The sequence below is a fragment of the Bactrocera neohumeralis genome, chromosome 4, assembly GCF_024586455.1.
Source record: "Bactrocera neohumeralis isolate Rockhampton chromosome 4, APGP_CSIRO_Bneo_wtdbg2-racon-allhic-juicebox.fasta_v2, whole genome shotgun sequence".
In the NCBI taxonomy this organism is placed as follows: domain Eukaryota; kingdom Metazoa; phylum Arthropoda; class Insecta; order Diptera; family Tephritidae; genus Bactrocera; species Bactrocera neohumeralis.
The window spans coordinates 9,987,259-10,013,372 of NC_065921.1; the positions used below are offsets into that span (position 1 = coordinate 9,987,259).

At 33.5% G+C, this 26,114-nt stretch overlaps 2 protein-coding genes across 7 annotated transcripts in view; one reads left to right on the forward strand and one right to left on the reverse strand.

Moving 5' to 3' along the window:
- The window catches only part of LOC126754789 (23 kDa integral membrane protein), a 35,134-nt gene extending 13,310 nt beyond the window's left edge, over nucleotides 1-21,824 (forward strand). For 5 of the 6 annotated variants that reach the window (XM_050466907.1, XM_050466906.1, XM_050466910.1 and 2 more), the window contains exons 3-6: nucleotides 13,933-14,130; nucleotides 14,252-14,413; nucleotides 15,798-15,995; nucleotides 16,104-21,824. In XM_050466907.1, coding sequence (XP_050322864.1) covers nucleotides 13,933-14,130; nucleotides 14,252-14,413; nucleotides 15,798-15,995; nucleotides 16,104-16,175 — 630 coding nt within the window. In that variant the 3' untranslated portion in view covers nucleotides 16,176-21,824. The remainder of the gene's footprint in view (nucleotides 1-13,932; nucleotides 14,131-14,251; nucleotides 14,414-15,797; nucleotides 15,996-16,103) is intronic. The other variant, XM_050466912.1, reaches the window with a different exon arrangement.
- Nucleotides 1-26,114, reverse strand: part of LOC126754776 (sialin) — a 441,635-nt gene that overhangs the window by 382,236 nt on the left and 33,285 nt on the right. The gene's annotated exons all lie outside the window — the stretch shown is intronic.

Below are 26,114 nucleotides of genomic sequence, written 5' to 3' on the forward strand. Positions count from 1 at the left end.
ATTTTTTTATTTGCTAGTATTTTCCCTTTCAACAATATTTCCGTATGTATAATTAAAAAACTACTTTTTATCTGTGTATTTTTATACCCTGAACAGGGTATATTAAGTTTGTCACGATGTTTGTAACACCCAGAAAGAAGCGTTGGAGACCCTATAAAGTATATATATAAATGATCAGTATGTTGAGCTGAGTCGATTTAGCCATGTCCGTCTGTCTGTCTGTCCGTCCGTCCGTCCGTCTGTCTTTATATATACGAACTAGTCTCTCAGTTTTTAAGATATCGTTTTGAAATTTTGCAAACGTCATTTTCTCTTCAAGAAGCTGCTCATTTGTCAGAACGGCCGATATCGGACCACTATAACATATAACTGCCATACAAACTGAACGATCGGAATCGAGTTCTTGTATGGAAAACTTTCACATTTGATAATGTATCTTCACCAAATTTGGTATAGATTATTTTCTAAGGCAACAATGTAATCTCCGAAGAAATTGTTCAGATCGGTTAACTATAGCATATACATATAGCTACCATACAAACTGAACACATAGTTACTAAAAGAAATGCACCTGTGAAGGGTATATGAGCTTCGGTGCAACCGAAGTTAACGTTTTTTCTTGTTTTTGATTAGAATTTCGTTAGAATTTCGTGTAGGTTCTAAAAATTTTAAACATTAAATTGATTCTGTAAGCTTTTATTTTGGGTTACTTATTAAATAGAATGAATACATACATATACATACATATGTGTAGATTTTGCTAAATTTCGAGGAATCGAAAACTTGCTGCTGATATGTTCGCGTATTTTTGGAACAGAGTTGCCACCAGTAAGGAAAAATTATTTACTTCAATATACATACATATGTGTAATTAAGAAAGTTTGTAAAATGTGTAGTATTTTGAGAAAAGAACATCCCGAAAAATATTTTAATTATTTTATTAGGTCTTTCATCTTTATACTTATATAAAAAACATTACGTCTCATTGTTTGTCCGCGATGGACTACTGAATTGATTTCACAAAATTCAGCACATTGTGTCCATTTCGATCCAACTTAGGAGACAGAACAGTTCATAAATAAAAAATACAGTGTAAGCACTATTAAATGAATGCTCTATTAAGCGGACATATCCATTAACCATGCACATTAGCCGACCACATAATTTGTTGATGTTTATTAAGTACAATCTATTAAGCGAACAACTCGATTAACTGGAGAGAAAGGCTCGTAGCCAGACATTGAGAAAGCAGCCTTAAGGGGGAGCCTGCTTTAGAGTCAATATATATGTATACCAATCACACACTTTTTGGACAAAGATTATTTTTTTCGACGGTAGATTATTATTCGGATAATATCTGCTAGCAGAGAATTTTTGTTTTTAAGATTCATCCACGGACCACCTTTGGTTTTCTAGCGCCGTCGGTGTAAAAATGTTTAATTTTTTCATCAAAAATTTTCCTGTGTATTCTTAAAGTATGTCTAAATATCCCCTTAAAATTTTATAGCAATTGGCGAAATTGTTTTCTTTTTCAATTTCTACAAATCGCCTTGTTTTAGGCTAGTTGGCATCAACTTCAAAATTAACTTTTTGAAAAATGATTTTAAATTATTTCAAAATTAATTTAATCGTCATTAATACAATTTCGATGATATCTATTGTCACTAGTTCGAAAAAGAAGATTTGAATGCCAACAAACTGTCAATTCCAATTGCGCTGACTTCTCAAGTACAAATGCGTTTTTTTCAAAGGTTGGCAGCAATAAGCCAATAAGTGTTGGCATGAATAACTATAAAACCAAAATAACGGCGACATTCATTGGTGTCATTAAATTTGACGTAATGAAAACCGCTCATAACAAAAATACAGCATGAATGAAAAAAATGAGATATTTTAGTTTTTACTTCTTGAAGTTAATCTTTGACATAAATCCAGAAGCCATTTCAATATGACACGATAGGAAATTTGCCAACATTGATGACAGGGTTATGACATAACATTTCTCAAAATTTAAAAAAATTGGTTTGTGTGCGTGACATAAGCCTTACTTACTTGAGCTTGTCTAGTCACAATAAAACAATTACTGTTTTGACTCATTTCATTGTCAATAAACTACGAATGACGCTAATTGCTACATTCATACTACGTATCCCCCAGCAGAACAATAAACTAGTTAGCGATAATAACAATGCACAACCAGAATTATAGGCCGAAAACATAACTGGACCGAAAAAAGAAACTTTTAACAATTTTTGTAGCAGAAAGCATGGTTAGGTCAGGAATCAATAAATATTCAGAAACCTCAAACAAAATACAATTTGAGTTGCAACTGATCATATATATTGAACTAGAAAGTTATACCATCCGTTCAAATTTGACCCGGACTGGGCCAATTAAACTGCGCGCCTCAAACGAATTTATTAAAGGGTTTCTTCTAGATTTGTTACGTTCTCTTTTTAATGTTCGTGTGAGCTGCGATCTGAACTAGAAAGTCATACTATCCGATCAAATTTGACCCGGAGTTTTCTCCTAGATTGTTACGTTCTTTTTAATGTCCTGTGAACTTCGATCTCCATATGTCAATAAGTCCCTTCGATAACGATAACATGAAAAAAGTTAAAGAAAGTGCTTGAAAATCAATAGTTTTGGCATCAGAGAGATAGCTGAAGATTTCAAAACCTCTTATGGGTCGTCTCAACACATTTAAGTTAATGTTTTGGTTATGAAGTGAGTCAAAGCTAAATTCATACCAAAAGACCTGCATCTTTTGCAAAAATTGCATCGAGGAGAGATCGAAAAAGAGATGATTGACAACGTAGCTGAGAATTCCAATTCTAAATTTCGTTAAAGGCACTGAAGGCCTTTCCAACTTAGACGTAAAAAGTATCGGGACAATTGGATTAAGAGGGCGAAAAAAGCAAATTTTCCAAATTTTTTTCCTAGAAAACTTTTAAATTTATTGCTCCAAAAATGTGTACACATATTATGGTATCTTTTAACTGTATTTTAAGACTTGATATAAATTATTAGTAGAAATATTTATTTGGAAAGGAACTACAGCTGATCTCCGGGAGCTTCTCTCAAAATAGAATTTTTGCGGTTATCACTATATCTCTGAACTGGATCCTCTGAAATTAAGAAAACAAACAGATTTCGTTAAAGTAATGTTAAATCTAGTAATTAACCGAAGGAATAAGCAAAATAATTTTTTTTTGAAAAAATTACAGTTTCTCAAAAACATAAATTTTTGCCCAAACTTCGGCGTTGAAAAAAAAAACTCATTTATCGGTGAGAAAAAATATTCGATTAATTACTGAAAATATATTTAAGGAGCTCGTGTTATAATTTGAGACTAACCGGTTTAGCCGTTTTGGAGTAATGTTGGTCACCGACTTTGAAAACATCTTTTTGAGAAAAACGTGTTTAAAGGTAAGACTTGAACTTCCAAGCACATTGAAACGCCTTTTAAAATTTTTGTATAAGTTCGAAAATATTCACCGGAACCTTATGAAATTTTCTGTGTATATTCTTTAATATATGTACCTTGAGAAAATAAAATATAAAAGAATCGATTATAAGAAAATTCTGACTATATATAACCTCTTAAACATTGACAAGATTATATTGGCTCACGAACCCATTTCGAAGGCGATATTAAAGATTTGTATTAATATACGTGAAAATGCATTTTTTGGTCAGTCCGAGTCAAATCCCTTTGACTGGTATATTTTTAATCAAGAATAGATTATGTGGACGATTGAACTCTCGTAGCAAATCAATACGTAACAAATGTCAATTGCTTGTATGGAAAGAAGGTAGTCTGCTAACCAGTTGGGTTTGCAATTTATGGTATGCTAGTTAGTATATGGGGTATTCTAAACCAAATCGACCACTTTTTAACCCGACCCCTTTAGTTTTTTTTGAGGAAAAAAAAAATAAAAAAAATGGGGAACTTCCAAAAAAATAAATGACGATTTTGCTTAAAAAAACCGATTATTTTATATTATTGATCGTGTTAAATTTTTTTCGTGTATTTTTTCGAAAAGTTCATTCAAAAATAAAAATTTTAAAGAAAAAAAAGTTCCCCAAAAGTCAATTTCTACAAAAGTTATGGCTATTTGAAAATAAAAAGCCATTTTTTGAAAAATTCATAACTTTTTTGAAGTTGGACAAAAAATTTTGAAAAAATTCTCAAAAATGTTTTTCAAAGGGTAGAAAAGGATGGATAAGTTTCAGCAAAATCTAAAGGGGTCGGGTTAAAAAGTGGTCGATTTGGTATGGAATACCCCATATATTATTCAATGAACTGTATAGATATAAATATGTATATGTTTGTATGTATGTATACACTATATTGTATTATGCATATTGCTAAGATAATGTGATGATGTTACTGGCACGTTTTATTGTATTAAAAAATAGCTGATTTATATTGCATGTAATGCCGGTTGCTTTAGCATCTCAGTCGCATATAACACAAATAACGAGTTTTATTATTAGAATTTTGTATACTTAAAATTTATAAAATGTGCGCTTACAACGTTTGCAACAAAGCGAGCAGTTAAGTTAATGATATGTAATTTACGAAACTTCGTGAATATTTTGCTACTTTTGCGCTTTAAATTAGCAATATTTATTGCTCATAGCAACCAGCATTGATGTTGATGTCATATTGCTGTTGTGATGTTGTTGTTCAAATAAACATACAAACATGAGTGTAACTACACAAAAACATACTCATAAATGTAAAGATCGCTCCTTGAACTTTTTGCTATTTTTTGCTGTTTTTGCTGTCACCACCTTTATCTCGCATCATTTTATCGCGCACTTATTCACTTAAGTCAACTATGCGACGTCACTGCTGACATCAATTCGCAATTGAGTTGAGTGTTTAATTGAATGGTAAGTCATTGTGTGCACAATCATCGCCTCTGCGTCTAATCTAGGCACATGCAAACTTTTAGATTAATTTAGCGGTTAACGCTCACGCTCTCTTGGGCATTTGTTCGTGACTACTAAATTATTGTAGCACTGTGCGAAAAAGGCAGAAATGAATATCATTTTTATCTCTTTTTTTTGGAAAACATAAAGTGATAAAGATCAAGTATTAAAGTTGATCGTTAAATTTTGTAAATAACAGTTTTTATGCTAACAGCTATTCAACTGCTTAAAAAATTCTGCAGAATGCCGTGGGTCGCTCAGAACAATTTTTTTCGGCTACTATACCACTAAATCTTGGACAATAATTCATGCTGAATTACCTGAACGGGGTATTCTTGTCTAGGATTTTGTTTAGACTTTCAAAAATATGACCTTGGAAGGATTTTTCAAAATTCAACTTATTTTCGGAGATACAGCCGATTTTGTGACGTGGCGTCCGTGTTCACTAGAATTGTCTCCTAAACTTTAGACGCGTTTTTCTCAAAACTGTCTTTTTCGGAACGATACCCACGATTTCTCAGGTTCTACTGTACCGATTTACTTTCTATGGTTGGAACTAGCCCCATCCCTAATTTATTTTTATTATTTTAAAAAATTCGAAATAGTCAGAAAAAGTGATCCAAAATAACTTTTTTTTCAGGCAGTCGCCATTTTGCGAAAAAAAAATTTCCCACTTTTCCGTAGTGCCGGCCATTGCGACAATATTCTAGATTAATAATCTTTTTTTTTTTTGGTTTCAGATAACTAGGAGGGTTGAAATCATGGGTATGGTCACGTGGAAATTTTTAGAGACCCCCCACTTCGTCAGCTCATAATTTTTGAAATTTTTTACTTTTTTTAGTTTTTAATTTTTTTCTGTAGTCTTCTAAAATTAACAAATAACTAATAAAAAAATTGATAGTAAAAATATTAATTGCCTTTTTTACGACACTTTAATAATTACCTGAAATTCATGCTTCTAGACCAGAATACCCCCTGAAGATATCTTGTCAAATAAATAAGTTTCATACTAGAACTTAATTTTTATCGATCAACTTGTATGTCAGCTTAGCATATAGTGATCCGATTTTGGTAATTATACCGTTGGCTTTGAAAACAACGTCTACTAAATTTCGTCAAGATATCTCGTCAAATAAAAACAGTTTTCCATACTAGAACTTGAGTTTGATCCATCTGCTTGTATTGCAGCTCCAATATCGGCGAGTCCGAAAAGTGCACAACATCTTTGAGAGAAAAAAGAGAAGAAGTTTTCTTCAAAGTGTTTCTAACTTCATGACAGAGGTAATACCCCCTATTGAGACTATCAAAATTATCATTATTTGATATACGACAACCACCCTAATGCCTTGTTAAAAGTCATTTGTAGAAATTGGAGCTGATAATTTTTATCTATGATGAATTGGCATATGATGAAGGAATTTCTATTTATAAAGCAATTAAAGATGCATATATTACATATGGTTCAAGTGGCAGATCATTGAGTCGCTTGTGAAGAATTGCAATGTAAACTTATCCACATTCCAAGCGAATGGCCAGAAGTATACTCGATAAAATATACTGTACTCGCGGTCATACCAAGAACTGAAACGTGCAGCAACTATTGGCATACAACTAATATTCGTGGTCCAATCTAAGACAGAAAGTTCACAAATTTCCCATGATGGATTAAGTGAGCACTACTGTAAAATTTGTATCCAAATTGTGCTTTATTTTCTCTCCATCAACTCTAGCTTAAGACTATCAGACCACTGTAGTGTCTCTCAAGCTGGCATTAAGGTAGCAGCGTATCTACTACTCGAGGTGCTTCGAAGCAAAGCGGCTTTAATGGCTTTGAGCTGACTGTGTCTTAGTTAAAGTGTACATGCCTCATTAGCATTATCATCATACTATTTTTTCCTTTTAGACTTGTTTGGGAGCCCGGAAACTGCAATGACGTTAAGTTTGATAGTTTGGGCACGCTCAGTCCAATTTCAAACGATTCGAAGCGAGTCAGTTTGTCGTTGTCTTCTTGTGTCTGTGGTTCTCCCGTGAGCTTGGCAATCGCTAGTCAACAACGAGCATTTGAGATCCCAATTTCAACCGATTCGAAGCGAGTTGGTGTTCCGTTGTCTTCCTGTGCCTATGGTTCTCCAGTGAGCTCAGCAAAACGCTAGTCAGCAACGAGTATTCTGTGTGCTCCCAATTTCAACCGATTCGAAACCACTTGGTATTCTGTTGTCTTTCTGTGCCTGTGGTTCTTCTGTGAGCTCGACAATCGCTAGTCAACAACGAAAATTTGTGCGGCTGCAAGATTCTTGTGGCCCAGAGTGAACCGAAAGTCCCCTGAAATACTTTCTCGTAGCAAAGTCTATCTCGCCACCACTGTAGGTGTTCTGAATAGTCCGATAGGCTTGCACGCGGTGCGACTAAATATTTTGTCGGTCGCTTTTTGCAAAAGCTGTATGGAGGAAATCGAGATGGAATCAATTAAGCATTTTCTCCGCCATTTTTCAGATTTTGTCGGACTAAGATAGAAATATCGCGGTAGACACATTGGCGGCAAACCAAGCGAAGTGGCTGCGATTGATAATTACGGCCTTAGCAAAGTAGTCGTAAGCTCAAAACGTTTCGTTGATCTATGAAGAAAGGGTGATCTATTTTTAGAAGTTTTCGGGTATCACAAAGGAGCGACGTTAAAAGCTGTCCAAGTGAGATTCATCGCTACCTTTGGCGCCAGGGTCCTTACCTTACAACCTAACTTAATCTAAGACTTACAATTACATTACAAATTTGGTCATCTCCGATTAAGGCTCCAGCGTGTCCTAATTCTGCTCGAACTAATATTCTCAGAAATGTTCCGACTATCCCTTCTAAGGCCCTGAAGATAAGTCGCAAAGCCATACCCGAACCAAAAAAAAAAATATAATATTCTTCGCCAAGAATTATTGGGTGCAAATTTCGTGCTTCAATTGTAGCAATTAACATCTACATAAATTTGAATGAATTGGGATTAATATTCAAGCAAAAAACGAAGAGAGTTGATGCCCCAACCACTACGTGATAACAGTAAAGTGCCAAAAGAAATTGCTCACACAATAATAATACATTGTAACATAAGTGAAAATTAAATAAAACGGCGTTTACATTTGAATGATGGTTCCCCGTGCTTTTATGGCCATATTTACAGCGCTTTAATGCTGACCTTGAGCGACATAAATCTCGTCAGCCACTGCCTTGGGCGTCAATAAAGCACACGCATGCATATTATTGCCTTCAAGCTCTTTGTTGCCCGCAGTAATCGACTTAATGTCGCCATGTGTTGGCCTTTTCACAGCCCGCCACCCTTCACTGACGACAATTGCCAGCTTCAAATTACACTCTAGTGTCTGCTGAACGCGTAGTTCCAGCGCCTCCATGTGGTCCTTGTTTATATACGACACCCCACATAATAAACGCCTGTGCATATTTACAGAGTTATGTACATATGTATGCTGTGTATGTATGTGATGTATGCATGTAACTATGTATGAAAGTATCTATGTGAGTTTTCATAGAAAGTCTGCTGAGTCACAAAACAGCATACATACCTTTTGTATATTTATATACATACATACATATAAATGCGTCTTTGGCAATTTCATCGCTTCTCCTCTTCTATGGATTTCCACGGTAGTCGCCTTTAAATGGAAACTCCTACATACATAAGTCTTACTCACCAAAGTATTGCTTATGTCCACCGGCACACCGTACTTCTGCGTATACATAAAATGCTTGTAAATATGTAAATAGTTTCTGTGTACATATATGTAGCACATCGCCAGCTCGTCCGACACACTTAGTACTTTCAGCCAATGCCCTCAGTCTGTGTGCTCATTGTTGTCTTGGCCTCTCATTGTTGTATTTATTAATAACAGTAGCGGCGTGCGTATACAGTGTTGCCACTTGATTAAATTTTATTTGCAAAATGTATTTAACATATTAATCGAATTTTGAATTAACAAGTAAGGAAGCGCTAAGTTCGGGTATAGCCGAATATTTTATCCAACTTGCAAGAATTAAAGGCGGACTTCTTAGTGATAAGAACAAGGATAAGGGCAAGTTTTCACCTGATTTTATTCATTCTAAGTACAAGTATACACCGTTATTAGCAAATCACGCTCTCTCAATTTTATTAAGATAACTCATATATTGGCCGACATATGCGGAATAAAGTTCGAAAATCTATATATTAGATATATGGGGGCTAAGGGAAATATTGACCCGATTTAATTCATTTGTAATACACAGATATACTACTATCAGGATCTACCTCACAAATTGACCGATATTTTCGGTAAAAAGTCAATTGCAGGCACTGTTACCTGCATATTCGGTACTTGGGGTACAGTGTTGGTTCGATTTGAATAACTTTTGGTCAAATTGAACATTCAAAATTGACAAGACGTCTTCAGGAAATTTGGCATGAATTAGTTTCCAAACCAAGCATCTATCTACTATCTTCGAACAAATTGTTCAGATCAGATCACTATAGCATACATATATGGTAGCTGTCATGCAGAGCGATTGGGCCGAATGAAGTTCTTGTATGGAAACGTCATTATTTGTGAAAGGTATTATAGTTAACTTTTTTGCATGTTTTTTGATTTTGGAAAAAAAACGTGAGTTTTGGTAAACATCCATTGGCCACACGCCGCTTATAGAAATCTATAATTAAATGTGTGTTGAGTTGAGCAGTCTGTAGAGATGTTCAGATGCTCTGCTATTTCTCTTTTACTTTCTCTTCTACTAACACAACAGATTTTGAGCACTTTTTCTTTCACTTTTTTATGCTACTCTAGGTAAAACAAAACATTTTCCTAATTTCAATAATTTTATAGAGGATTCTTATAACGTGAATCACCAGACAAATAATAGTAGCTGTCAATATTTATGTTATAATACTCACTAATTTCAGTGGAATCTTAAGGTGTCATAGATCCAAATTATTCTTATATAAAATTTGTAGATATTTGAAATTTAATCGACCGATTATATGACGGCATATAATTTACACAACACACAACAATGGTTCGCTAGCTTCCGTTCTGGAAATTTCGATGTGAAAGATGCATCTCCCTCTGTCCGACCTATCGTTGAAAAAGTCGATGAAATTATGGAAAAGATTGACCAGGACCGTCACATAAGCAGCCATGACATCGCTAAGGAACTTAACATTCATCATCAAATGGTTTTGAACCATTTAAAAAGGCTGGCTACAAAAAGAAGCTCGCTGTTTGGGTACCCCATTAATTGTCTGTGAAAAATTTAATGGACCGAATTAACATCTGCAATTCTTTGTTAAAACGAAATGAAATCGAACCATTTCTGAAGCGAATGGTAACATGAGACGAAAAGTGGATCAAATACTATAATAATGTGTGAAAAAGATCATGGTCCAAGCGTGGTGAAGGTCAAGAAATGGTCGCAAAACCAAGATTGACGCTTCGAAAGGTTACGCTGAGTGTTTGGTGGGATTGGAAAGGAATCATACACTATGAGCTGCTCCAGCCTGGTCGAACGATTGATTCAACATTTTACTGTCAAAAACTGATAAGATTGAAGCAAGCAATCGAAAAAATCGGCTAGAACTGATCAATAGAAAGTGCTTCGTCTTCCATTAGGACAACGCTAAACCACACACATCTTTAATGACTCGGCAGAAACTGGGAGAGATTGGCTGGGAAGTTTTGATGCATCCACCATATAGCCCTGACCTTGCACCATCGGACTATCATTTGTTTCGGTCAATACAGAACTCCCTTAATGGAGTAAAGTTGGCTTCAAGAGAAGCCTGTAAAAATTACTTGTCGCAGTTTTTCGCCGATAAATCAAAAGTTCAACGTTGATGGAATAATGTCTCTAGCGGAAAAATGGCAAAAAGTGGTCGACGAAAATGGTACATATTTGGTTCATTAAAATTCATTATAAATATAAAAAAAGGTGAAGTTTGATTAGAAATACGAAAAGACTTTTTCGACTACCCAAGACTTATGGATATATTCATGGCATAGTGACTCAGGCACAAATCTACCGTCTAGTGAACATGAATAAAAGTTAGGCAATATTGAATGAGTGACAAGCGATTTTTGGACTTTCACCGGGCATATTATTTTAAAAAGTATTTTTCCAATTGTGATGCTTATTGCTAAGCCATTGAGTTGCTTTTCAGCTTAAATACAAGCCATTGAGTCAGCCTGTGCACTTTAGTTTTAACACAAAAACTTTAACGCTGGAGTTAATAGAAAAACACGGCAATCTTCAGATTTTCAAGAATTATCTATTCACTGATATGGTAATCACCCTAAACAAACTACAGATTAACGAATAAAGCCTACGGTTAAAAACTGAAAACTCAGCAACATAATCAAGGGATTCGGCTACACTACAACCTCATGCATCTTATCTTATACATCTGTGCATCATCCATTTATTAAAGTTTATCTGAGAGCAAGCAGCGTATTTGCAACATCGAAATTGTTTCACCATGTTGCGATGGAGAGGATGAGCGCTACTTTTATAATAGTGTACGTATGTATGTAAATATATGTGCGTGAATTTTTATTTCACGCCATGACATCATTAAAGCTCTAAATCAGACAACAATTGAGAGTATGATCAAAAACCGTAACAAAACAGATATATGTATTTAAGATGAAATATATATGTATATATATATAAATAAAGATATGTATATATTTATGTATGTATGCATGCCTACACCAGCATCACGAGCATGAGTTCACTCTTAAAAAATTTCTTCCATCAATCAGCAATCAATTTGTGCGTTAAAATTTTCTGCAAAATATTCAAATTGAAATATGGTGAAATTCCACGAATTGAACTTCACACTAGAATGTTCGTAAGCGTCAATTAAGTAGTGATAAATTCCGATAATACCGCAGTTGAATTAATGTTTCTTAGAAAAAATTGTCAAAATTACTTTATGACAAGAAGAATCAATATTTTACTAGAGTCCACAAAGTGTTTAATGAGAGAAATTAGCACGCGAGAATTCTTGAACTTAATATTTCTTGGATTTTGCTTGTTAAATCATCAAATACATACATACATATGTACATACTTATGTATCAAAGATGAATAAGAGAATTTCTAAGGCTAACTTTCATGACTGAGGAATATTTGTTTTAACACACTTTGTTAAGTTTCATCTATCCTATAACCTCTCGATGTTCTATGAGTTGAAACTATAAATAATAACATCTGAATTTGAGCCGGACTGAGAAAAAACAACATTTCAGGCCAATGCAAGCTTGCCAATGTTCAATCCGATTTTCCATAAACTTTTTGTAAGCCTCGGTTTCAGTGCCTTCAACATATGCCTTCATGAGTCTATTGAGCGCTACCTGAAGACGATTTTCAGTTATGAAAACATAAAAAAACTCGTTTCGTGTTTGGTCAAAAAATCGTGTTAGAATGTGACGGCGCATTATTGTAGGAAAAATTCATGATTTTTCCGCACACAACTCCGGTCGTTTACTATGAATTGCTAAACGTAGACATCTCAAAGCGGCCAAGTAGTTTTGACCGTTTCTCTCTGTAGAACAAATTTATGGTGAACCACACCATGGCAATGACCTACACCTTTCGCTTCATTTCTAGCGCCCCTTACTAGATTGTTGGAGAGCTTCGACTTCATATTCTTATACGCACGTCTGCTCACTAGTAATAATGCGTTGGGTGAACGTAGGGTTCTCAGCTACGTTTTCAAGCATCTCTTTAGCGACCTCTACTCGACGTTGTTTTTGCAAAAGATTCAGGTCTTTTGGCACGAGTCTAGCATTGGCACTTTTCATAAAAAAAAACATATGTTGAGTCGATTCAAAAGAGATGTTGAGATCTTCTGCCATCTCTACGACGCCAATTCGGCGATTTTCAAGCGCTGGTTCTTTAACTTTTTTGTTGTTAGATCGTCATAAACCGAGCTGGATAGACGACACGCATGATACCAGTATTTGATGACTTCACGACCTTCACTTAATGCCTTGTGACACTTTTATACTTGAGTTCGTGATAAAATAGACTTCCGAAAACTTTTCTGCAATATCTTTAAATATTTCGCATTCGTGATTTCATTGGAAACACAGAATTTCAAGCAAGTTCGTTTTTAAAGTTTTTCCTATCGTAAAAATTGTAAGACAAACTTTTGACTAATTAAAATACATATGCAGGTCTAGACATATCCTAGTTTTTCTTCTTTATTGGCGTAGGTACCCATTACGTGGTTATAGCCGAGTTAATAAAAGCTGGAGTGTTCGCTTCCATCCGGGCAACATAACCTATTTAGCGCAGCTGCTGTCTTTTGATTCGCTCAAATGTCAATGACGTCGAATATCTCGTACAGCTCATCGTTCCATCGACTGCGCAAATGAACATAAACCTTTCTCTCGAACACTCCTAAGGCCGGTGAATGATGAGAGAACTTGTAGAGTTTGGTCTTTGTTCGCCGGGAGAGGACTTTACTTTTCAATTACCTACTCAGCCCAAGTTGCACCTGTTACCAAGAGTGATTCTGTGTTGGATTTCAAGGTTTATATTGTTGTTGGTGTTGATGTTGGTTTATCGATTTTGTTTTTGGCTTGTTCTGGTTAAATTTGATCAAATGATAAAATCGGGTTCTGACTGCAGTAAAGAAAGCTTATTATTTTGTTGGTTCAATGTTGAATGTAAGAGTATTATTGAGCGATTTGGAATAATAAATTATAGGCCAAGCGAAATCTTCAATAATGGAAAAGGTTTTTTAATGGTAGGTTTTCCTCTGCTGACAATGTCGAATCCCGAATGGATTTCTTGTATGAAAAGATTTTGCATGGATGCAGATTTTTTATTGACTATTCTTATTATTATATGTATATTATTATTTTTTTATTAATACCGTTAGTTTTTATATACTTGATGACTTGACACGTTTATCCTCAACACTTTTTAAAACTATTTTTCTTTGTTTACTTTTAGCTGCTTGCCTTGGTGCTAATCGCGTTCGGCATTTATGTGCTCTCCTCCTACAGAGTCAATGAAGTCGGTTCTTTGGCCGCCTATGCCTACATTTGTTTAGGTGTTGCCACAATACTTGTATCTTTGCTGGGATTCGTTGGTGCGGCCAGGGAAAGCGTTTGCTGTACAATTACAGTATGTACGCCGGAATGCCTAAATGTATTTATCACCTCATCCATTTTTATTTTTCCATTAAGCAAATGTCATTCATTCATTTTCACCTACGCCTATGGTATCTACATATGTATGTTTGCATTTATTAATTTCATTATATTTGCAGTTTATCACTTTTCTTTTGATTTTGTTGATCTGCCAAATCGCAATCACTTTCCTTTTGGTGAAAGGTGAACAAACAGTAGCATCACATCTCTCGAATAATTTGGATGTGGCTTGGGAAGAAGAACTGAACAGCCCTGGAGCGATGTCTCTGTATGAGACTTGGGTAAGTGGGGTACTTGGGTAACGATTTTACTAAATGCATAGTACGGGGGAATATATGTATGTACATACATTCATATCCAAAACAATGAAAACCCATATTATCATAAGATCGGGTGTAATCGGCCGTAATATGGATTACTTTTTTCCTACATACTTTCTACATACGAATAGTTTTTGGTTGAAATTAGCATCATACTTTTATCGAGGGTGATTTGTATATAGTCAGGGGGCATATTCATATTAATGGCGAAAAATACTTTGTCATTAGGACATTGCGTTTATTCTTGAGACTTGCGAAGTAGAGGCTTCAACTCATCCTCAAGTTTTGGTTGAGCTTCCTCGAAAAGTAGATGAAAAATCCATCACTAATGAGGAAAGTAAGATTCATGGGTTCCTTAAAAGGTGAGGCCCTTAGTAGGAAACCGTATTTATAGTATATATACAATATATAGTGATCTCCTGGCAAATAATTCAGACTATTTAGACTAAAATAGAGCAAATTTTTTATAAAATATGTTAATTTGGGGGGTTTTGGAGTAAATGGGATGCATACGTATAGGAAATACTGAAAGAGATTACAAAGAAAGTAGTCTTCTAAATAAAAACCCCGCTCCCAAGCTTTAATACCAAAGTTAAGTCAATAAAATCAACCCAAATAGCAGGAACTGACACTTTTGGAAGTTATTTACCTTTACCATCAGATCAAATTTGACCAGGACAGTGCCGACTCAACACATTTCGGTTAAGGTTTTGGGTATGATGTATGTCAATGAACGTTTCGTACCAAAAAACCTGAATATTTTTAAAAACGAAGTCGAGTAGAGGTCGCAAAATGGATCTAGCTAAAGACCCTACTTTCTTCAAACGCATTGTTACTGGTGACCAGCATAAAGTTTATAAATATGATGTCGAAACTGTGCAAGAAACTAGCGAATGACGTTCCAAAAATGAGACGAAACCGGAAAAAAACAAAATTCGTTGAAGACACTAAAGACCACGCCAGCCGAGGCTTATAATAAAAAATTGGTTTAACTCTTGGCATGCACGTATTGGCTAAGGAGACTTTTTTGAAGGCGGTAATAAAGATATGTATTATAATACATAAACATTGTCATTCCGGTTCAAATTTGATCAGGTGGTATATTCACTTCCACCTGCACTTTCCTTTGTTTACTACACATTGATTTCAAGAGAATTGCGTCTAAATATAAAATACATATTCTGTGTACGCGCCAAGTGTGCAATCTACGATTTATTGATATGGAATTCCCGATAAGGCTGATCGATGGTGCACTACCCAAAAATATTTCCACACTTATGCAATATATCCATATTTTTAATATACTAAAACATTTTCGTTTTGTTTTTTTTTTGTATTTCGACAGCTCGGTTGTTGCGGTCGGGCCAGCCCACACGATTATATAGTCAATGATCGCATGCCGCCAATGACGTGCTTCAAGAATGGCGATAATACGAAGAGTGAAAATCTGATCGGCACCGGCTGTCGCATAATGTTTGAGAACTACTGGCTGAGCTTGTTGCGTGCCTTCAATGTAATCGCTTGTGTGATGATTGGCTTGGAGGTGGGTTCTTACATACAAACACACACACATAAATATACATATGTGTACTAATGTTGTTTTTGCCGTCTATTCAGAATAATAAAATTTAATTTTTTTATGTGTTTGCAGTTATTGGTTAGCGTGATCTCGTGCTGCCTGTGCACTAGCATACGCAATGATCACCGGCGCTCCTATTATTAACCTGATGAAGCGCCCAGTGTTGCCCAGCGTTACTGTTTATACGTAGATGCTTGTTACTCTTCTATTATTATACAATAATATGGGAATAATTTTGAAATCGATGTCAGCTAAGTTGGTAATCTTTATTTTACCGACTCTTTTCGAAAATCTTTGCAGCCAAAAAGTAAAAAATTATATACATATAGTATATGCTAACGAATTTTTTGTACAGCACACAAAAAGAATATACGAACAATAGTTAATAAGCCTAATTATTTATATAATTTATTTATATAAGTTGTTTACTATTTAAGCAGTTGAATGAAAACTTTTTTCTTCTTGTATATTTCGCTCTAACTAACTGTGAATATGAATTTGTCAATTCGTTATTTATATTAAAAATCATATTAAAATTACACAACAAATCGCTATGAAACGCATAAAGCGAAAAACGAATCTTGCTGCAGCTAGAATTTATTACATAATATTGGGTGGTCGAAAAAGTCTTTTCGTATTTTGCCAATGTCGTTGAAGTCGCATATTTGTCAAAAACAAATTATACCGCTATAAAAGTGAAATTAATTTTAACCTAAAAAGTCAAATGAATGTTAACTCAAAAACATGCTTTGAGCGTAAAAAAAAATTATGAAAATATTTTTATGTTTAAGCGCACTCATACATACATACATACATATGTAAGTACATATATGAAACAAAATTGCTGCTAATTTATTTTACTTTTACGAATTATCGCATAAATCCTTCGCTTATGTGTTTAACACACACCTTTATGTATAAATAAATTGTACAAATGTATGAAATAGTTTTCTTATTGGCTTTTTGTATGCAGAATTTGCAAATCTGCTTGAAATTAATAGAATCTGGCATTTTCGGAACGCGCAGCAAACAACACGTTTAGGCGCACGGTGGTACCAGCTTGACTAAAATAGGAAAAATATGATTTCGAATGCAAGAACAAATAATAAATAATTTTACATATGACGCCAGTAACGCAAAATTTATTTCAGATAAATTTAATAAAAATTATGCATTAAATAAAGTATGAAAAAAAAAATTTAAAAGTTGGCACTCATTTTATGCAAAAAGTATTTTGAAAGAGATGAAAAAATTTCTGTCATAGTGAGTATTTAATTTTCAGTATTTTCAGATTTTATAAAATTTATTTATAAAAATTTTTAAACTTTTTTTAATTTTTTTAGTTCGAAATAATTTTTAAATTTTTTTTAACATTTTTTATTTCGAAAAATTTTTTTATTTCTTTTTAACATTTTTAGATGGAAATACTTTTTTTTAATTTTTTTTTTTAATTTTTTAGATCGAATTTTTTTATACATATTTTTGAGTTTTTTATTCGTATATTTGGAATTGGCATTTTTAATATTTTCGTACAATAATTTTTTTGTATAGTATGAGTAAGCTTCTTGATGGTGTGACGCGAGTTTATGGCACAAATTTAATTTTAAATTTTTATTAATTATAAATTTTAATTAATATATATTAATTAATGTTAAATTAATGTTAGAGGCCGCTTCTTACTAATTTGGGCTGCTTAAACCGAAAATGATAGTAAAAATTTTCTAACACGTTGTATGTTTGAAATGTTCTGGCCAGGAGGTATACGGGTAAAATCATTTACCAAAATGACAAAAATCGCTGTACATGATGGAAACTTTTTGAACTTAAATTCGCACTCAGGACACCTCAAATACCCCACAGACCTCTTAGCACATCAGTTGCAAATCTTTCCTTCAGATTTGTTGCGTAGTGTTATCAATGTGCAGCTATGCTTAATTTAGTATGTCCTATAAATACTCTTTCTTGTTGTACTTAGTAATGTAAAAAATATATAAATAATTTTTTGAACTTACCAGTTGAATTTTGAAATACTTAAATATTTTTATTTTTTATTACTGAATTTTATTGTCCTATTTTTTTTTAATTTTTAATTATTTATAAGATTTTGGCGTACAAAAAATTTTAATTTTTTTTATTTTTACTAAAATACTTCGACGTTTTTTATATTTAAGTGTGACAGCCTAAAACAAGCAATTTTTAAGAGTTAAAAAAAAACTGCATCAATTGTTTAAAAATTGCAAAAAAAAAAATTAACAAAAAATAAAAAAAAATTTAAGGTGATGTTCATACATATTTTAAGAATACATAGTAATTTTTTTAAAGAAAAAATTAAGTATTTTTCGAGTAACACGCGATGTATGAAGGCGCTGTAGAAGGCCATTAACTACACAACGACTTAAAAATCAGAAATTGGTCTGCCAAAATTAAATTTTTATCACATCGATAATGAAAATTACTACGAAACATTTCGTGGTCATCGTGTGACCGCAGATCACATGTTGCCTCCCTGCAATCACTCATGCAAATTTTTTAAAAATGTAGTTTTGAGAAAAGCCAATTAAAGATAAACTGATGGAGCTGATTCAGCCAAGGCGTTAAACTTTAAAAGGTTGTAACTCAAAAATAATATTTTCAAAATTTTAGAATACTATTTTTAAAGTTTTTTTTTTTAATTTCACACAAGGTGCGTAGCTCAATATGAGAAATGGAAACCTTGAAAACTAATTTAGCACGAAAAATATTTTTTTCCCATTTTCTTCAGAACGTAAGTGCCAAATGTAGTAAAGTAAATTTTGATATACAATTCTTATTTTATGCAATTTTAGTCAAATTTTAAAGTTGCGTAACCACTGTGCGGCTGAATGAAAACCAATGAATATCGATATAATCGATAGATGATATGCAATGTATATGTTATTTGTATGTGTTTGAGGTTATGGAAGTAAAGATTATACGAAAAAAGTTTAGTTTAATTTTTTTAAATTCCATAACCTCAAACCAACAACAAATAAAATATACATTGCATATCATGCAAGCATTTAAAAAATATGTTTGGAAAATTTTTACTACTGTGTGCTTTATTTTATTCATTCGAAAAATATCGGTTCATATATGTATGACTATAAGCGTACTACATATACCTACAAAGTTAACAAATACGCAAACGCATTTAGTGCCTCTGAAGTGCCTCAGCTGGATACAATATTTCCTTATCGTCACTGAAGTAAACTTGGAAATTGTTAAAAAAGTATGCAAAACGCTATATAGGAGGTGTCTCATGTTGCTAAATATAAATACGAATAAATATGCTGGCGTTCAGAAATAATAGAAAATATATTGTAAAAGCACAAACTGTTGTGATTATGTAATGAGTAATATTATATAAGATATATTTATATATGTCTGCTAAAATGTTTATATGAATGTGTTTGTATCTATATATAACTCAACGATTTGCTAAAACCTTTTATGAAAACTACCAATGCATTTAATTGTAACGAAAAAAATAAATTATTAAGAAAAAAAACTAAACATACAATGTGAGAATTTTTTTTGAAACAAATTGGAAAGTTACTCAAATCTTATAAAAAAAAAAGAAAAAAATAATTTTGAGGTTATAAATTTTATTGAAGTAAAAAGGATTAAAAATTATAAAATACAAACTTTATAAAACAAATTTTAACAATTTCTTTTAACGAAGATACCTATTTATAATAATATATAATATATACATATATATATATATGTATATAATATAAAAAAAAATAATATATTAAAAAAAAACTTAAAAAATAAGCTGAATTGTTGAACATTTACTGCTTCAATATAATAACAGGTCAATTGACCATAGTCCGGCCTACACATTTCCACAAGCCTATTCATGAAGTTTTGCCATCGTCTTCACTGACTTTTGACACGGTACCTTATCTTGGTGAAACGGCTCTCTCTTTGTTCTCGAGTGCAGTTTTTCGTTTTCAAAAGCTATGTAATATTCATTGGTGGTCCTTCTTTTCGCAAAGTAGTCAATAAAAATTATTCCATGCGCATCCCAAAAAACAGACGTCATAACCTTGACAGCCGACTGTTGCGTTTTTCCACGCTTTGGAGCGGGTTCATCGTGTGCTGTCTATTCGGATGACTCTCAATTAGACTAAAGAGTGAAATAATGCAGCCATGTTTCAGCCATTGTCACAAATCGACGAGAAAACTTTGGTTTATTACGCTTGAACATCTCCAAACACTGCTCCGGATCATCAATTCCTCGTTCTTTTTGGTCAAAAGTGAGCTCGCGTGGCACTCACTTTGCACAGAGCTTTATCATACCCGAATATTCCTGAATGTTATGAAATAAATATATTTTGAGTGTCTTTTGGGCACCCATTGCGTTCACCGTCTCATCACGTTTAAAGTTAACTAAAACTCATATGGATTTGATACTCGTAACACCATCCAAGTGCCAGGCCGGCGATTTTTCAATTGACCTTTTATAATCACTGTCAAAACCAAACTGAAATAAAAATAAAAAAGAAAAATTGACAAAGTAAATTGATTTTAATTATTTTAGCTGCAACTCACATTCAACAGACGAACTTTGAATGCCAAATATTGTTTCAAACAAAATCGCCAATGCTTGGAACTAATTAAACGATGCTAAACATATAATTATATAGAACATTGTGTGTAAAATTATTGCATTGCGTTGCAGTTTAAAGAAGTTGGTTAATCGTTGGTAAAAGTCGGAGGCAATCTCATGATATGTTCTGAGAGTCTAAAGGTCCACACAAAAGATCTGTTGTTTGACTAGTGAGTAAAACCGGAGTTGGACATTTTACCACATATAATCTATATATAATAAAGTAAAGTTCCAAAAGAGTTATAAACTTCATATGCTGTTGTAAAAATCTTTAATGAATAGATGTGCCTTGAAACTACGACATGACATTAATCCGCACTGCATTAAAGTGTGAAGAGACCATTGGAAATATATAAATATATATGAATTATATGAATATATTGGACAGGAATAATGACAAAACTATGACACAAATCCACTCGTTTTATAAAACATTCTGCATTATATTACAAATACTGGAAGTAATATCTTTTCGTTCTGCTCTCTAATATTGGCGTTTGGAGGAATAAATGCTAACCTTTCGAACCTGAAAAAAGTGTAAACATAGTTGTTTCCACTCAAACAGACCTTTATCATACACATACTCGTATTGTAAGTGTTAAGCAGAGAAAGGGCGAAACGAACACGCAATTGATTTTCTGTTTAAAGCAGAGAAGCTCTACGGTGCCCTCTAGTTTATGAATATGTTCAAATGAGTATTTTTTGACGACGAGCTTTGAATGCAAAAAAATTGAATTGAAGAAATCTGCAAGGTTTACTCAGATTTTGTTTTTTATAGTTTAACTGTTAAGATTACGGTACTCTAAGCTTATAAATCAAGCAGTCATAAAAGAATAAAAGCTTGATTACTAATTTTGTAACAACAACTCAATTTTATACAACAACAACAATAGTGATTAGTATATATATATATGTGGATATTGCTTATCGACATTAAATTTAGAATATTACTGTGAATTTGCCAAACTGTATTATTATATGCATTTGTATTTATGAGCTTTCGACAGACTTTCGAAATTATAATTCGCACAAAATTGAAATTAAGTTTTATAAAATAATCGAATTGTTGCCGAATTGTTGACAGAATAGAAGAACTACACAAATACAACTTTACATATATACTCAAATAAATACAAAAAATAAACAATATTAATACAAAACGCTTGCTTTTATGCTCTTAATGCGGTGATAAGCTGAAAGGTAAATGAATTCTGTGTTACACTAAGCTCAATTTATCATCAATTGGTTTGAATTTCCCATTTAATATCTTATAAGAAAAAATATGATCATCAATAAGATCAAAATTGCGCGCTTCAACTGATCTGGAGACTTTGTTCGAAATCAGATCACAGAACCAAGTTTACTAATATGTTTTCATTATTTAAAACTAATAAATTTTTTGAAAATTACGAAAAATATTATTTTACCAAAACATTATAATATGTGTGGGGCTTTCATTTCACTTGACAACATAACTGCGTTTATCAAGTGCAAACTTATCAATTGCGTTACGCTTTGCGGGCGATAAGCCTTTTACAGATATGATTGTTGTAGGTTTTCATTATTTCGTAAAAAAGAAAGAAATTCATTTTTTTGGTTTGAGGAGACATTTTATTCAATTAAAAAAAATGTAAATTTGCGGAGTTTTAATGCACTTAATTAATTTGGGGGTTACAGTCGTAGGGCTATACCCAGTGTGCGCGGCGAGGACGTCCTCCTCTTGCGTTCTAACTTTGCGTCCTTACGCACCGTAGAAACGTGAGCAACCCTTGTGTAAGATTTGGTAGCCAAACCGTGTGGAGCTACTAAAACGTGGAAGCTTCAGCGGAGCCATTCCGACATATTTGGGTAAAAGTTCGCTGAAGTCTAATTGCAGCGAGCGGATGTTGGTGTTAAAAAAAGCGGGTTTCTATACACATACTTGTATGTAAATGTGTATAAAACTTTATACAACTCGCGGAGCGAGATTGTGCAGTGTGTTTGGGACCCAACCGCTCTAACTGAAAAAGAAACAACGGCCTCGTAATAAGAATAATGATGTAAGGGCATGCACCTGGAATGTCCGGTCCTTAAATTGGGAATGTGCAGCTGCCCAGCTGTTTTTTTTTGTTTTTGTAAAAGTAAAGGCTGTGATGTCAATCAAGAAATACGATGGACGGGCGGCTGGAACGCGCTTATTACGACTTTATGGGCATCTTTGGTAGAACAGTTGGAAAACTCAGCCTCCATGGCGAAACCTACACAAATGGGTTCAAGCTGAACGAACGCAAGGGGTCCGAAATACTTCTTTGATTGTCTGTAGTAATAGATTCCAGCGCAAGAAAATTTATCAAGCTATTTGGCTGTCTCTGGATCGAAAGTTCAAAACCAGATCGATACTTGTACGAACGACATCAACTCGAACCATTAATCTGTTGTAGCGTGGGTACGCGCCTGCCTCTGTACAGCAAGCAACAAACACAGGGAACGTATGACGTCGAGAAGCTGCAATCACAACCGACTGCTTAACGGTTTTCTACTCGACTTGCACTCATGCTCTCTGAGAGCACTCTTCATCAACTCGGTATAAGGAAACTGTGGGACTGTGAGAGATGCCTGCGTATGAAGAGTTTGGGGAGCTTTCCGATAGGTGTAATATTCGAAAAGGTTTCAAGACTGTAGCATACTCTTGAAGGACCCTAAGAGGTGACCTAGTCGCTGATTTTCGCAGCATACCGAAGTTATGGAGGTAACACTCTCCAGTATGCAGACTAAGACACTGAGATGTCATTATCTTTTTCACTTTCGTAACTGAAGTCAGAGCGAAGATGGTGAGTCCACGCCGACTTTTCCTACTCTTCTCTACAGTCGGTGGCAATAAGGTTGCATTTGTCAATAGCTCCACAAAACTTGAAGTAAATATGTTATTTACTATATGTTATAAAACTGTTGTTTATCTATAAATTTTATGTTGGTAAAGTAACCTACCTACACATGCGCAGATACGTAATTTTACCAACCGCCTAAAAGTATGCTTCAAATGTGTATGCAGTATTGCCTTTTTCTTCTATTTGCTCAAAAGCAACAACATTTAGACTGCTCTCTCCAGCGACTATTTGTTTTGCTAATTTTAGTTGACCTCCGATAAGTCGAAAGATCCCACGTGCACAACAAAAATCAAATTGGGAGCGGGCAAGTCTTTACATTGAATTAGTCTACGCCAAAAGTGTTTCATGCCATTTCGTTTCGACGGGTACTCAATGAATTACACACTGGAGCATGTTGGTGCGTGTGTATGTACATATGTACTCATATTCTAAGTTAATGTACTCTGTAGGAAAATTTATTGCTTTGCAGTTTAGATTATTTTTGGAGAAAGAATATGAAAAGTAGTAGCAACAGATATTTGTAAAGAATTAAATTAGGTGTATTTTATAGAGAAATCTTTGAAAATGGTAAATTGAATACTTAGTATTTTTTATTATTTTAATGTTATACAAAATTTAAAAATCTTTAAGCTTATCTAGCTGAGTTGAGGGCAACAGGTAAAAACAAAACAACTTTTATTTTGATTTTAAGTTAGATTGAAGTTCAAAATAGTCATTGTAAATTTTGTTTCTCAAAAACTTGAAATACATTTTATCTTGTGGCAGCTTAAGTAATATATGTGTGTATGTGAATATTAAATTATTGTTAAGAATATTGGGATATTGAGTGATCTTATTGATTAAATAAAATATAAATAGGGATTGTATTCTTCCACTTTTACTGTATTACTGTTGGTTAAGTGGGTGCGCATCGTCTGTTAATCTTATTTTAACAACTGTTTAAGAATTTTAATAAGCAGAATCGAATATTGTAATAACTTTTGCATTAAAAAGATTTCTAAATAAATTTTAGATTATTATTCTGATTTATTTTTTTCCCCTTATAGGCGAAAGCTGAATAATTTGGAAATTGTAAAAGTGAAAAAAATCATTGTGGGAAAAACGCATTGAAAAAGTAAGATGAAATAAGAAAAATGAAAGGTTAGATAATTTACGGGCGATCTGGCGCGGGAAGAGAAAGTAACGGAGGAAGTTTGAGTTCTTTAAAGTTAAAAGGCTACATTTTCTTTGGAAAAAGGTTTGGTTCTTACATTCTTAAATTACATTGTTACAACGGACGAAATCGGACAACAACCGCGGCTACTTTCAATATAGCACATTTTTATGTTCCACTTGATTCGTTCAGTTTCCAGGACACAAATCAAGGTGAAATTAATATAACGAGATAAAACTTTGCAGTAATTATGTCTTTAGTGTGTGTCAATCTGATGACCAAAAATTGTTTAAATCCAATAAAAACTTTTCAAGCCCCTAGGTACCGAATATTCAGACCCCGATACCTACAGTTGACATTTGATCGAAAATGTCGGTCAATGTGTGATATATGTATAACTGAAATTAGGGCATAATCCTTCTTTTATATTGGTATGTCTGTATGCAAAAAACGGGTTGAATCGGACCAATACTTCTCTTAGCCTCCATATACTTAAAATAAAGATTTTCGAACTTCTGGGTGACTTTGTGCCGCATATATCGGCCAATGTGTGAGTTATCTCAGTGGAAATAAGAGAGCGTGTTTTACACATACAATGTATCTTTATGCCAAAAATAGTTAAATTTGAGCAAAAACTTGGCCTAGTCCCTGAATAACTAATATCGAGATTTTCGAACATCCCGCTGGCTTACTATACGATTGGTTTTACGCCTTAAAGTATTTTCCTGGCTTTGATTCTTGCAAGTTGCAAGAGTATAAAATGTTCGGTGGCACCCGAACTTAGCCCTTCCTTACTTGTTATTTTTATCTTTAATAAAAATGTTTTTTCTCTCAAGAATTTTCGGATAAACTTACCATTTATGATTAAAAAGTACTGCAATTGTTTGTAACTTTTTTTTTCTTAATATCGGAAAAAGGGCTCAATTTTTGATTGAAAAGGTTCATGTCAAAATATCTGTTTTTTTTAAAGATCGAAAGGCTTTTTAAAAAAGTAGACATCCGTAAGGTAAGTTTTATCAAAAATGATAAGAAAGATTTCCATTGCCTTTTTCGACTTTTGTATAATCTAAAAAAAAAAAATTGAAAATAGCAACAACTTAACTGAGTTTGAAATTAGCTCTAACGGTGTAAGTGTTTAAATATAACAGTAATATAATATATTAAAATTATACTTATACATTAAAAAACTACATATGCAGTAAATTTTTCTTGCAGGGTCAACGAGCTCACTTTGAGCAAAGTTAAGAATAGTTTGCCTTTGCTCGTTTCATTCTCAATTAATTCCATGCAAAAATTTCTCAGTTAAATATTTGTTGTTATGCTCGCAAGCAGTTGGAATCGCAAATGTAAAGAATCACGCTAAAAAGTGGTAAACACAATTTTGGTTGAGGCAAAAAGCAAAAGCGAAGAATCTAAATCAAATAAGCAAA